The sequence below is a fragment of the Procambarus clarkii genome, chromosome 63 (genome assembly GCF_040958095.1).
Source record: "Procambarus clarkii isolate CNS0578487 chromosome 63, FALCON_Pclarkii_2.0, whole genome shotgun sequence".
NCBI lineage: Eukaryota > Metazoa > Arthropoda > Malacostraca > Decapoda > Cambaridae > Procambarus > Procambarus clarkii.
Genome location: NC_091212.1, coordinates 18,093,497 through 18,110,160, shown reverse-complemented (window position 1 = coordinate 18,110,160; position 16,664 = coordinate 18,093,497). Strand labels below are relative to the sequence as shown.

The 16,664-nt window shown below is 47.6% G+C and overlaps 1 protein-coding gene across 2 annotated transcripts in view; it reads left to right on the top strand.

Moving 5' to 3' along the window:
* The window catches only part of LOC123769657 (uncharacterized), a 169,610-nt gene that overhangs the window by 123,035 nt on the left and 29,911 nt on the right, over positions 1-16,664 (top strand). The window contains exon 2 of one of the 2 annotated variants that reach the window (XM_045760887.2): positions 8,678-8,722. The exons of the other annotated variant lie outside the window; for it this stretch is intronic. Within the exon in view, the coding sequence (XP_045616843.2) occupies positions 8,678-8,722 (45 nt within the window). The remainder of the gene's footprint in view (positions 1-8,677; positions 8,723-16,664) is intronic. 2 annotated transcript variants of the gene reach the window in all.

Below are 16,664 nucleotides of genomic sequence, written 5' to 3'. Positions count from 1 at the left end.
TACCACACCCCACAAAACAACACCACACAATACCACACCCCACAAAACCACACCACACAAAACCACACCACACAAAACCACACCCCACAATACCACACCCCACAATACCACACCCCACAATACCACACCCCACAATACCACACCACACAAAACCACACCACACAAAACCACACCACACAAAACCACACCACACAATACCACACCTCACAATACCACACCACACAAAACCACACCACACAATACCACACCCCACAATACCACACCCCACAATACCACACCCCACAATACCACACCAAACAATACCACACCACACAATACCACACCACACAATACCACACCCCACAATACCACACCAAACAATACCACACCACACAATACCACACCCCACAATACCACACCACACAATACCACACCCCACAATACCACACCCCACAATACCACACCCCACAAAACCACACCACACAAAACCACACCACACAAAACCACACCACACAATACCACACCTCACAATACCACATCCCACAATACCACACCCCACAATACCACACCCCACGATACCACACCCCACAATACCACACCTCACAATACCACACCCCACAATACCACACCCCACAATACTACACCACACAATACCACACCCCACAATACCACACCCCACAATACCACACAACAAAATACCACACCCCACAATACCACACCACACAATACCACACCCCACAATACCATACCAAACAATACCATACCATACAATACCACACTATACAATACCACACCACACAATACGATACCAAACAATACCACACCACACAATACCACACCCCACAATACCACACCCCACAATACCACACCCCACAATACCACACCCCACAATACCACACCAAACAATACCACGCCACACAATACCACACCCCACAATAGCACACCACACAATACCACACCCCACAATACAATACCAAACAATACCACACCATACAATACCACACTATACAATACTACACCATACAATACTACACCACACAATAGCACACCACACAATACTACACCACACAATACCACACCCCACAATACCACACCCCACAATACCACACCCCACAATACCACACCACACAATACCACACCACATAAAACCACACCACACAATACCACACCTCTCAATACCACACCCCACAATACCACACCCCACAATACCACACCCCACAATACCACACCACACAATACCACACCCCACAAAACCACACCACACAATACCACATCCTACAATACCACACCCCACAATACCACACCACACAATACCACACCACACAATACCACACCACACAATACCACACCCCACAATACCACACCACACAATACCAATTAGGTGAGTACTCCAAACAGTACACACACCACACTGTACACACACTACACAGAACACACACCACACAGTACACACCACACAGTACACACACTACACAGTACCACACCACACAGTACACACACCCCACAGTACACACACACTACACAGTACGCACCACACAGTACACACACTCTACACATTACACACCACACAGTACACACACACAGTACACACACCACACAGTACACACTACACAGTACACACACTACACACACCACACAGTACACACACCACACAGTACACACTACACAGTACACACACTACACAGTACACACCACACAATACACACAGTACACACACCACACAGTACACACACCACACAGTACACACACCTCACAGTACACACACCACACAGTACACACACCACACAGTACACACACTACACAGTACACACACCACACAGTACACACACCACACAGTACACACAACACACAGTACACACACCTCACAGTACACACACCTTACAGTACACACCACACAGTACACACACATTACAGTACACACCACACAGTACACACACCACAGTACACACCACACAGTACACACCACACAGTACACACACCACAGTACACACCACACAGTACACACACCACAGTACACACCACACAGTACACACACCACAGTACACACCACACAGTACACACCACACAGTACACACCACACAGTACACACCACACAGTACACACACCTCACAGTACACACACCTCACAGTACACACCACACAGTACACACACCACTGTACACACCACACAGTACACACCACACAGTACACACCACACAGTACACACCACACAGTACACACCACACAGTACACACCACACAGTACACACCTCACAGTACACACCACACAGTACACACCGCACAGTACACACACCACAGTACACACCACACAGTACACACACACCACAGTAGCATGGTCCCGCAGAGTACACACACCACACAGTACACACCACACAGTACACACGACACAGTACACACCACACAGTACACACACCACAGTACACACCACACAGTACACACACACCACAGTAGCATGGACCCGCAGAGTACACACACACCACAGTAGCATGGTCCCGCAGAGTACACACACCACACAGTGCACACCTCACAGTACACGCCACACAGTACACACACCACACAGTACACACACCACACAGTACACACCACACAGTACACACACCACACAGTACACACACCACACAGTACACACACCACACAGTACACACACCACACAGTACACACACCACACAGTACACACACCACACAGTACACACACCACACAGTACACACACCACACAGTACACACACCTCACAATACACACACCACACAGTACACACACCACAGTACACACCTCACAGTACACACACCTCACAGTACACACACCACACAGTACACACACCTCACAGTACACACACCACACAGTACACACACCACACAGTACACACACCTCACAGTACACACACCACACACACCACACAGTACACACACCTCACAGTACACACACCACACAGTACACACACCTCACAGTACACACACCACACAGTACACACACCACACAGTACACACACCTCATAGTACACACACCACACAGTACACACACCACAGTACACACACCTCACAATACACACACCTCACAGTACACACCACACAGTACACACCACACAGTACACACCTCACAGTACACACACCTCACAGTACACACCACACAGTACACACACCACACAGTACACACACCTCACAGTACACACACCACACAGTACACACCACACAGTACACACCTCACAGTACACACACCTCACAGTACACACCACACAATACACACACCACACAGTACACACACCTCACAGTACACACCTCACAGTACACACACCACACAGTACACACACCACACAGTACACACCACACAGTACACACCTCACAGTACACACACCTCACAGTACACACCACACAATACACACACCACACAGTACACACACCTCACCGTACACACCTCACAGTACACACACCACACAGTACACACACCACACAGTACACACACCTCACAGTACACACACCTCACAGTACACACACCACACAGTACACACACCACACAGTACACACCACAGTACACACACCACACAGTACACACACCTCACAGTACACACCACACAGTACACACCACACAGTACACACCACACAGTACACACCTCACAGTACACACCACACAGTACACACCTCACAGTACACACACACCTCACAGTACACACACACCTCACAGTACACACACCACACAGTACACACCACACAGTTCACACCTCACAGTACACACACCTCACAGTACACACACCTCACAGTACACACCACACAGTACACACCACACAGTACACACACCTCACAGTACACACCACACAGTACACACCACACAGTACTCACCACACAGTACACACACCACACAGTACACACACCTTACAGTACACACACCTCACAGTACACACCACACAGTACACACCACACAGTACACACCACACAGTACACACACCTCACTGTACACACCACACAGTACACACACCTCACAGTACACACCACACAGTACACACCACACAGTACACACACCACACAGTACACACACCTCACAGTACACCTCACAGTACACACACCACACAGTACACACCACACAGTACACACACCTCACAGTACACACACCACACAGTACACACACCACACAGTACACACACCTCAGAGTACACACCACACAGTACACACCACAGTACACACACCACCTAGTACACACACCTCACAGTACTCACACCTCACAGTACACACCACATAGTACACACCTCACAGTACACACCTCACAGTACACACCACACAGTACACACCACACAGTACACACCTCACAGTACACACCACACAGTACACACACCTCACAGTACACACACCTCACAGTACACACCACACAGTACACACCTCACAGTACACACCACACAGTACACACCTCACAGTACACACAGTACACACACCACACAGTACACACACCACACAGTACACACACCACACAGTACACACACCACACAGTACACACCACACAGTACACACCACACAGTACACACACCTCACAGTACACACCACACAGTACACACCACACAGTACACACAGTACACACACCACACAGTACACACACCACAGTACACACCACACAGCACACACCACACAGAACACACACCACACAGTACACACACCACACAGTACACACACCACACAGTACACACACCACACAGTACACACACCACACAGTACACACACCACAGTACACACACCACACAGTACACACACCACACAGTACACACACCACAGTACACACCACACAGTACACACACCACACAGTACACACACCACACAGTACACACACCACACAGTACACACACCACACACACCACACAGTACACACACCACAGTACACGCACCACAGTACACACACCACACAGTACACACACCACACAGTACACACACCACACAGTACACACACCACACAGTACACACACCACACAGTACACACACCACACAGTACACACACCACACAGTACACACACCACACAGTACACACACCACACAGTACACACACCACACAGTACACACAGTACACACACCACACAGTACACACACCACACAGTACACACCACACAGTACACACCTCACAGTACACACACCACACAGTACACACACCACACAGTACACACACCTCACAGTACACGCCACACAGTACACACCACAGTACACACACCTCACAGTACACACACCTCACAGTACACACACCACACAGTACACACACCACACAGTACACACACCACACAGTACACACCACACAGTACACACACCCCACAGTACACACCACACAGTACACACACCTCACAGTACACACACCTCACAGTACACACCACACAGTACACACACCACACAGTACACACACCACACAGTACACACCTCACAGTACACACACCACACAGTACACACACCACACAGTACACACACCTCACAGTACACGCCACACAGTACACACCACAGTACACACACCTCACAGTACACACACCACACAGGACACACACCACACAGTACACACCTCACAGTACACACACCACACAGTACACACACCACACAGTACACACACCACACAGTACACACACCACACAGTACACACACCTCACAGTACACACACCACACAGTACACACACCACACAGTACACACCACACAGTACACACACACCTCACAGTACACACACACCTCACAGTACACACACACCTCACAGTACACACACACCTCACAGTACACACACACCTCACAGTACACACACCTCACAGTACACACACCTCACAGTACACACACCTCACAGTACACACCACACAGTACACACCACACAGTACACACACCACACAGTAGCATGGTCCCGCACAGTACAGGAACATAAAGTCACGTGTCGACTCTCATGTTTACAAATCATAGCAATGTTTCCTCTCTTCCTCTCCCCATTCTTTTTCATTCTATCCTCCTCTATCCAACCTTCTCGCTTCTCTCACGCTCACTAACCTGTTCTCTTCACTACCTATCCCCTCCCCCCCCCCCCTACACTATCCTGCTCTCTTCAGGAAACATATCATGCCGGTTAAAAGAGAATTAATTACCAAAAAGAGTGCTCGCATAACCGAATTACAGATTAAACTTGAACCATGACATGGAGGATAAAACATCGCGATGCAGAGAACTATGTGATTTCAGAGAGAGAAAGTTTTATGTGCACTGTGGAATTTGGCTTCAAACTCTGTAAATTCCTATAACTACTTGTCATTGTATTTCTCATGCTTTTGTTGATGTGTTTGGCTTCACCTCGTGCAGCTGTTGACGTGTTTGGCTTCACCTCGCGCAGATGTTGACGTGTTTGGCTTCACCACCTGCTGCTGTTGACGTGTTTGGCTTCACCTCGCGCAGCTGTTGACGTGTTTAGCTTCACCCCCTGCTGCTGTTGACGTGTTTGGCTTCACCACCTGCAGCTGTTGACGTGTTTGGCTTCACCTCGTGACGTTGTTGACGTGTTTGGCTTCACCTCGTGATGTTGTTGACGTGTTTGGCTTCACCTCGCGCAGCTGTTGACGTGTTTGGCTTCACCCCCTGCTGCTGTTGACGTGTTTGGCTTCACCACCTGCAGCTGTTGACGTGTTTGGCTTCACCTCGTGATGTTGTTGACGTGTTTGGCTTCACCTCTTGCTGCTGTTGACGTGTTTGGCTTCACCCCCTGCTGCTGTTGACGTGTTTGGCTTCACCTCGGAATGTTGTTGACGTGTTTGGCTTCACCACCTGCAGCTGTTGACGTGTTTGGCTTCACCACCTGCAGCTGTTGACGTGTTTGGCTTCACCACCTGCAGCTGTTGACGTGTTTGGCTTCACCTCGTGATGTTGTTGACGTGTTTGGCTTCACCTCTTGCTGTTGTTGACGTGTTTGGCTTCACCTCGTGATGTTGACGTGTTTGGCTTCACCTCGTGATATTGACGTGTTTGACTTCACCGCCTGCTGCTGTTGACGTGTTTGGCTTCACCTCTTGCTGTTGTTGACGTGTTTGGCTTCACCTCGTGATGTTGACGTGTTTGGCTTCACCTCGTGATATTGACGTGTTTGACTTCACCGCCTGCTGCTGTTGACGGGTTTGGCTTCACCACCTGCAGCTGTTGACGTGTTTCGCTTCACAGCCTTCTGCAGTTGACGTGTTTGGCTTCACCTCGTACAGCTGTTGACGTGTTTGGCTTCAACTCGTGCAGCTGTTGACGTGTTTGGCTTCACCACCTGCAGCTGTTGACGTGTTTGTCTTCACCTCGTGCAGCTGTTGACGTGTTTGGCTTCACCACCTGCAGCTGTTGACGTGTTTGGCTTCACCTCGTGCAGCTGTTGACGTGTTTGGCTTCACCACCTGCAGCTGTTGACGTGTTTGGCTTCACCTCGTGCAGCTGTTGACGTGTTTGGCTTCACCTCGTGCAGCTGTTGACGTGTTTGGCTTCACCTCGTTCAGCTGTTGACGTGTTTGGCTTCACCTCGTTCAGCTGTTGACGTGTTTGGCTTCACCTCGTGCAGCTGTTGACGTGTTTGGCTTCACCCCCTGCTGCTGTTGACTCGTTTGGCTTCACCTCGTTCAGCTGTTGACGTGTTTGGCTTCACCTCGTTCAGCTGTTGACGTGTTTGGCTTCACCTCGTGCAGCTGTTGACGTGTTTGGCTTCACCACCTGCAGCTGTTGACGTGTTTGGCTTCACCTCGTGCAGCTGTTGACGTGTTTGGCTTCACCACCTGCAGCTGTTGACGTGTTTGGCTTCACCTCGTGCAGCTGTTGACGTGTTTGGCTTCACCTCGTGCAGCTGTTGACGTGTTTGGCTTCACCTCGTGCAGCTGTTGACGTGTTTGGCTTCACCTCGTGCAGCTGTTGACGTGTTTGGCTTCACCTCGTGCAGCTGTTGACGTGTTTGGCTTCACCTCGTGCAGCTGTTGACGTGTTTGGCTTCACCCCCTGCTGCTGTTGACGTGTTTGGCTTCACCCCTGCTGCTGTTGACTTGTTTGGCTTCACCCCCTGCTGCTGTTGACTCGTTTGGCTTCACCTCGTTCAGCTGTTGACGTGTTTGGCTTCACCTCGTTCAGCTGTTGACGTGTTTGGCTTCACCTCGTGCAGCTGTTGACGTGTTTGGCTTCACCCCCTGCTGCTGTTGACTTGTTTGGCTTCACCACTTGCAGCTGTTGACTTGTTTGGCTTCACCCCCTGCTGCTGTTGACTTGTTTGGCTTCACCTCGTTCAGCTGTTGACGTGTTTGGCTTCACCTCGTGCAGCTGTTGACGTGTTTGGCTTCACCATGTTTAATACCAACTCCACTACTCATCAAATAAAGTACTTAACACAGGTCAGGTGTAAAATACATAATAATTTATAATATAAATATTTTTAATGCAACAAATCATTTTCATTCATGATAAAAAAAAAAGTTGCACTTAAATAATCTTCAAAAAAATACAAAACTCCTGACCACATTAGCTTTTTTTTCTGTTCATGTACATAATAATATGTAGGTTGGGTATATATGTTCATGTACATAATATGTAGGTTGGGTATATATGTACAGATTGTCTAGGACTTGACTCACAATGTTGAGGACTAAAGCAGATGTGTTGGTCGGTCAGTGATGTGTTGTGGTGGGCCTTAATGACCCCCCAGAGGTACTAGTCGCACAGGTCAACATTAACCACTCCTATAGCCCGTGTCTCCTTGTTCCAGGACAAGGATATACACGGCCAGAGGAAGCCGCTGCTGGACATGACGGTAAGGTCGTCTCTGCACCGTGTTGCTAGTACTTCACAACTCTGATTTTTGTGCTTTTTCTTCCAAATTAGCGTCAACTGAAGACTACGCCAGCTAACCTGCCCCCTCCCCTGCCCCTTCCCCTGCCCCCCTCCCCTGCCCCCTCCCCTGCCCCCTCCCATGCCCCCTCCCCATGCCCCCTCCCCTGCCCCCTCCCCTGCCCCCATCCCTGGGAAGGTGATGAGTCTATCAACAGTGATAATGAGGCAATAAGGGACACACGATAAACGCTGCTTACGGCCTCCAGGTAAAAATGTTGTAATCAAATTTTAAGGAGAGTGACGAACCTTGTAAGACGTTCAAAATATAAAATATATTTATTGATCTAACTTCACACACACGCACACACACACACACACACACACACACATACACACCCGTTCTCGCAAATTTAATAAGTCAATATTGACTTATTAAATATATGCATAGGTGACATACTTAACATAATAGTTTCCCTTGAAAAGCTTCATAGAAAACACCGACCTTACCTAACCTACTTAGTATGTTAAGATAAGCATCTTATTGCTTCGTAATTACAATTATTACCTAACCTACACCTATAATAGGTTAAGTAACAATTGTAATTACGAAGCTATAAGATGCTTATTTTAACATACTAAGTAGGTTAGGTAAGGTCGGTATTTTCTATGAAGCTTTTCAAGGGAAACTATTATGTTTAGTATGTCACCTATGCACGCAACTAATAAGTCAATATTGACTTATTAAATTTGCGAGAACGGGTTGCACACACACACACACACACACACGAGGATACGTGGAGTGCCAAGCTACTGGAGGTGATGACTAGAAACTTTTTAACCCAGCATGTCAGAGAACCCACAAGGATGAGAGGAAATGACGAACCAGCGAGACTCGACCTGGTCTTCACCCTGAACGACTCTGACATAAGAGAAATCGGTTTTGAGGCCCCAGTAGGAATGAGCGACCACAGTGTACTGGTGTTTGAGTACCTGATTGAAGAAGGGTTATTGAACTCGAGGAGGGATACCGAAACCAAAAGGTTAGCATACCGAAAGGGAAACTATGAGGAGATAAGAAAATTCCTAACATATATAGCATGGGAAACAGAGCTCTGGGAAAAGACGGCCAAAGATATGATGGACTACATCACGCAAAAGTGCAAGGACGCAGCAAACAAGTTTGTCCCAGCCCAAAAGGAAAACAGTGAAATGAAGATGAGAAACCCATGGTTTAATCAGAGATGTAGGCTAGCTAAGCAGCAAAGTAAAAGGGCTTGGAGAAACTATAGAAATAACAGGACACTGGAGAGCAGAGAAAGATACCAGAATACTAGGAATGAATATGTCAGGATGAGAAGAGAGGCAGAAAGACAATACGAAAATGACATCGCAAGCAAGGCAAAGACTCAGCCTAAATTGCTGCATAGCCACATCAGGAGAAAAACAACAGTAAAGGAACAGGTTATGAGATTAAGGATAGGGGCGGAAGGATTCATTACAAACGACAAGGAAGTGTGTGAGGAACTGAATAAGAAATTCCAGGAGGTCTTCACCTTAGAGCAAGGAGAAATTCCAGAGATAAGAGAGGGAATAGCTAACCAGGGACCACTGGAAGAGTTTGAGATTACCAGCAGGGAAGTAAGGAAGTGTTTACTAGAGTTGGATGTGACAAAGGCTATAGGCCCAGATGGAAACTCCCCTTGGATACTTAAGGAAGGAGCACAAGAACTGTGCCTACCACTCTCCATAGTGTATAACAAATCACTGGCAACAGGAGAACTGCCAGAAATTTGGAAAGCAGCTAACGTGGTCCCGATATACAAGAAAGGGAATAGACAGGAGGCAATGAATTACAGGCCAGTGTCCCTAACCTGCATACCATGTAAACTGATGGAGACGATTGTGCGAAGAAAGCTAGTGGAGCATCTGGAGCGAAAGAACTTTGTAACACAGCATCAACATGGGTTCAGGGATGGCAGGTCCTGCCTCACAGGGTTACTTGAATTCTACGACCAGGCAACAAAAATAAGGCAAGAAAGAGAAGGGTGGGCAGACTGCATATTTTTGGATTGTCAGAAAGCCTTTGATACAGTGCTACACAAGAGTCTAGTGAAAAAGCTGGAGATGCAGGCTGGAGTGAAAGGGAAGGTACTCCATTGAATAAAGGAGTACCTAAGCAACAGGAGACAACGAGTCATTGTGAGGGGTGAGGTCTCAGATTGGCAAAACGTTACGAGTGGAGTCCGGCAGGGGTCAGTCCTTGGACCTATACTGTTTCTGATATATGTAAATAATCTCCCAGAGGGTATAGAATCGTTTCTCTCAAAGTTTGCTGATGACGCAAAAATTATGAGGAGGATTGAAACAGAGGATGATAGTAGGAGGCTACAAGATGACCTGGACAGATTGAATAAATGGTCCAACAAATGGCTGCTCAATTTCAACCAGAGTAAATGCAAAGTAATGAAACTAGGCGGCGGAAACAGGAGGCCAGACACAGGATACAGAATGGGAGATGAAGTACTTCATGAAACGGACATAGAGAAAGATCTAGGGGTTGATGTCACACCAAACCTGTCTCCTGAAGCCCACATAAAAAGAATAATGTCTGCGGCATACGCGAGGCTGACGTGTTTGGGCAGCCTTCAGACGCATCACCCTGAGTTATGCCGCAAAAAATTGTTGTCATATGAAGTTAATCATTTATAAAGTGCTTCACTGACTGTTAATGACTTAATTTAGACAAATAGTTCAATAGTTTACTGCGAATATCAGAGACGATCAGACATCTGCGAAAATGTGCTCGATTTTGCTGGTGTTGGACTCTTGGTCCATCACCTTCAGTAGGGCTATAACGGTCCTTCAACCTCTGTAGGGCTATAACGGTCCTTCAACCTCTGTAGGGCTATAACGGTCCTTCAACCTCTGTAGGGCTATAACGGTCCTTCAACCTCTGTAGGGTTACAACAGCCTATCACCCTCTGTAGGGTCATAATGGTCCACCACCCTTTGTAGAGTCATATCGGTCCATTAAACCTCTGTAGGGTTATAACGGTCCATCACACTCAGTAGGGTTATAACGGTCCATCACACTCAGTAGGGTTATAACGGTCCATCACACTCTGGAGGGTTATAACGGTCCATCACACTCTGGAGGGTTATAACGGTCCATCACACTCTGGAGGGTTATAACGGTCCATCACACACTGGAGTGTTATAACGGTCCATCACACTCTGGAGGGTTTTAACGGTCCATCACACTCTGGAGTGTTATAACGGTCCATCACACTCTGGAGTGTTATAACGGTCCATCACACACTGGAGTGTTATAACGGTCCATCACACTCTGGAGGGGTATAACGGTCCATCACACACTGGAGTGTTATAACGGTCCATCACACTCTGGAGGGGTATAACGGTCCATCACACACTGGAGTGTTATAACGGTCCATCACACTCTGGAGGGGTATAACGGTCCATCACACTCTGGAGGGTTATAACGGTCCATCACACACTGGAGTGTTATAACGGTCCATCACACTCTGGAGTGTTATAACGGTCCATCACACTCTGGAGTGTTATAACGGTCCATCACACACTGGAGTGTTATAACGGTCCATCACACTCTGGAGTGTTATAACGGTCCATCACACTCTGGAGGGTTATAACGGTCCATCACACTCTGGAGGGTTATAACGGTCCATCACACTCTGGAGGGTTATAACGGTCCATCACACTCTGGAGGGTTATAACGGTCCATCACACCCTGGAGTGTTATAACGGTCCATCACACACTGGAGTGTTATAACGGTCCATCACACCCTGGAGTGTTATAATGGTCCATCACACACTGGAGGGTTGTAACGGTCTATTACCTTCTGTAAAGACATAGGTGTTTATTATCCTCTGTAGGGTTGTTAAGGCCACTATGGGTCAGTAACGGGGTTCTTGATGTTATAACCTCTTGTACAGTATCCGACCCAAAGTGGGTAGTATGCCTGCAAGAACGTGTAGTAGTGCAATGAATTAAAAAGGGGGGATAAACATCACACGGTTCCCTTCTATAAATATATTCACCTTCACCATTATATATATATATATATATATATATATATATATAATTATAACGTCGTACCTAGTAGCCAGAACGCACTTCACAGCCTACTATGCAAGGCCCGATTTGCCTAATAAGCCAAGTTTTCATGAATTAATGTTTTTTCGATTACCTAACCTAACTTAACTTTTTCGGCCACCTAACCTAACCTATAAAGATAAGTTAGGTTAGGTAGGGTTGGTTAGGTTCGGTCATATATCTACGTTAATTTTAACTCCAATAAAATTTTGTTTACCTCATACATAATGAAATGGGTAGCTTCATCATTTCATAAGAAAAAAATTAGAGAAACTATAATAATTCAGGAAAACTTGGCTTATTAGGCAAATCGGGCGTTGCATAGTAAGCTGAGAAGTGCGTCCTGGCTACTAGGTACGACATTATAATTATATATATAAATATATATATATATATATAAATAGATTATTTCTACACTTGTTTACAATAGTGCCACTTTCAGACAGGACACAAATGCGTTTGCGGTGTTCACCAACTCCAGCGTTTCCACCGTCCAGTACCTTGTCCAAACGTATTGACAAACACCGGCGAATTCACCTTTTACGTGGGCCAGTCCAACGACACAGTATCACGAGGTGCATACACCCCACCTTCGCTCTCCAGCTACTCACTGGCAGAGGACTTCAGCAACACGCTGAGAGGGGTCTCAAGCAACTATATACAGGGGTAGCGAACACTCTGGCAGGAGCCTCTAGCAGCTTGTTGGCAGCGCTTCACAACAGGCACCTCATTGTCCTTCGCAACTCTCCCAAGCCAATCCCGGATACGCCAATCCCGGGTACGCCAATCCCGGGTACGCCAATCCCGGGTACGCCAATCCCGGGTACGCCAATCGATACCAACTCTGCGTATATTAGCAGCTAACACACTGCTCAGATCGACGGCGGCTTACTTAGTCTTCTTCCAAGACCTGGTTACGAGTTCGTGGACTGTCCAAGGTAAACTGCCTTCCTCGGTACAACTGCCTCCACACGTCACTTCTATGGACATAAAACGTCATCAATTAGATGGACGGTACACTGGGGAAACCATGAGGTAACACTCATTCCCCGGGGAGTTGACATTATGCTCTGCAGCACAACCTAGATGGCGCTGACCGCGACACGCAATCCACCAGAGGTCATCCACATCGACCTCTCTTGCTAACTGGGGCAGGAAACAGGACCCATTGATCGCTGTAATGCGACCACCAACAGATGGCGATGTCCATGTAGCGACCAATATCAGAGAAACTGAGGTGACGACCCATAGATGGCGCCAAAATCGCCACTCCATACTCCAATCATGGTGACGATACCGTAACAAGGGACATAATGGTACATCACTCTCAGTAGGATCATAACGGTCCATCACTCTCAGTAGGGTCATAACGGTCCATCACCCTCTGTAGGGTCATAACGGTTCATCACTCTCAGTAGGGTCATAACGGTTCATCACTCTCAGTAGGGTCATAACGGTCCATCACCCTCTGTAGGGTCATAACGGTTCATCACCCTCTGTAGGGTCATAACGGTCCATCACCCTCTGTAGAGTCATAATGGTCCATCACCTTCTGTAGGGTCATAACGGTTCATCACTCTCAGTAGGGTCATAACGGTCCATCACTCTCAGTAGGGTCATAACGGTCCATCACCCTCTGTAGGGTCATAACGGTCCATCACCCTCTGTAGGGTCATAACGGTCCATCACTCTCTGTAGGGTCATAACGGTTCATCACTCTCAGTAGGGTCATAACGATCCATCGCCTTCAGTAGGGTTATAACGGTCCATCATCCTCAGTAGGGTTATAACGGTCCATCATTCTCAGTAGGGTCATAACAGTCCATCACCCTCAGTAGGCTTATAACGGTCCATCATCCTCAGTAGGGTCAAAACGGTCCATCACCCTCAGTACGGTATAACGGTCCATCAATCTCAGTAGGGGCATAACGGACCATCAGCCTCAGTAGGCTTATAACGGTCCATCATCCTCAGTACGGTATAAGGGTTCATCACTCTCAGTAGGGTCATAACAGTCCATCACCCTCAGTATTCTTATAGCGGTCCATCATCCTCAGTAGGGTCAAAACGGTCCATCACCCCTAGTACAGTATAACGGTTCATCACTCTCAGTAGGGTCATAACGGACCATCAGCCTCAGTAGGGTCATAACGGTCCATCACCCTCAGTACGGTATAAGGGTCCATCACTCTCAGTAGGGTCATAACGGTCCATCAGCCTCAGTAGGGTTACTACGGTCCATCACCCTCAGTAGGGTCATAACGGTTCATCAGCCTCAGAAGGGTCATAACAGTCCATCAGCCTCAGTAGAGTCATACCGGTCCATCAGCCTCAGTAGGGTTATAACGGTCCATCACTCTCAGTAGGGTCATAACGGTCCATCACCCTAAGTAGGGTTATAACGGTCCATCACTCAGTAGGGTCATAACGGTCCTTCACCCTATGTAGGGTCATAACGGTCCATCACCCTCAGTACGGTATAAGGGTCCATCACTCTCAGTAGGGTCATAACGGTCCATCAGCCTCAGTAGGGTTACTACGGTCCATCACCCTCAGTAGGGTCGTAACGGTCCACCACACAGTAGGGTTATTACGGTCCATCAGCTTCAGTAGGGTTATAACGGTCCATCACCCTCAGTGGGATTATAACGGTCCACCACTCTCAGTAGGGTCGTAATGGTCCATCACCCTCTGTAGGGTCATAACGGTCCATCACTCTCAGTAGGGTCATAACGGTCCATCACTCTCAGTAGGGTCATAACGGCCCATCACTCTCAGTAGGGTTATAACGGTCCATCACTCTCAGTAAGGTCATAATGGTCCATCACCCATAGTAAGGTCAAAACGGTCCATCACCCTCAGCAGCGTCATAACGGCCCATCACCCTCAGTAGGGTTATAACGGTCCATCACTCTCAGTTGGGTTATAACGGTCCATCACTCTCAGTAAGGTCATAATGGTCCATCACCCATAGTAAGGTCAAAACGGTCCATCACCCTCAGCAGCGTCATAACGGCCCATCACCCTCAGTAGGGTTATAATGGTCTATAACCCTCAGTTGGGTTATAACGGCCCATCACCCTCAGTAGGGTTATAATGGTCTATAACCCTCAGTTGGGTTATAACGGCCCATCACCCTCAGTAGGGTTATAATGGTCTATAACCCTCAGTTGGGTTATAACGGTCCATCACTCTCAGTAGGGTCATAACTTTTTTTTTTTTTTTGCAGGGATATTCCTGCGTGGGCCCTAAGCCTCTGGCTGGCCCACTGCGGGGGCCCTAAGCCTCTGGCTGGCCCACTAAGTGTTGCTTGTTCCTGTTTTACTTGGGCGGAGTATGAGTATTTATGACTCGTATGGTCGCTTCAGTAAGATTTTGCCATATGTGTTTAACAACTTCTTCTGCTTTGTTGAATCTAAGTTGAAATCCTAATGGGTTTGTAACTGTGCACTGTGCTAGATAATGTTCCAGTGGTCTGTCGGACATTTCTCCACAGTGTTGACATTTCCTCTCATCTTCCGGAACCTGTAAGCCTATTTCCTATGCACATGGGTATCCAAGCCTGATGCGATGTAAGTGTACTTCTGTTGCTCTACTGCTCCCTTTCATCAAACTAAGTGGTTCGTAGTTGGTTGAATTCTTGTACCAACCCGCAGATCCTGATGTTGCAACTGCTGTGTTGTGGTCACTGTACATCTTTTGCATTGCTCTGTTTCTAATTACTTTCTTAATCTGTGATAGACTCTGTGGTATGTCCCTGCTGGTCTACTGATCCATCTGTGAAGTAAGT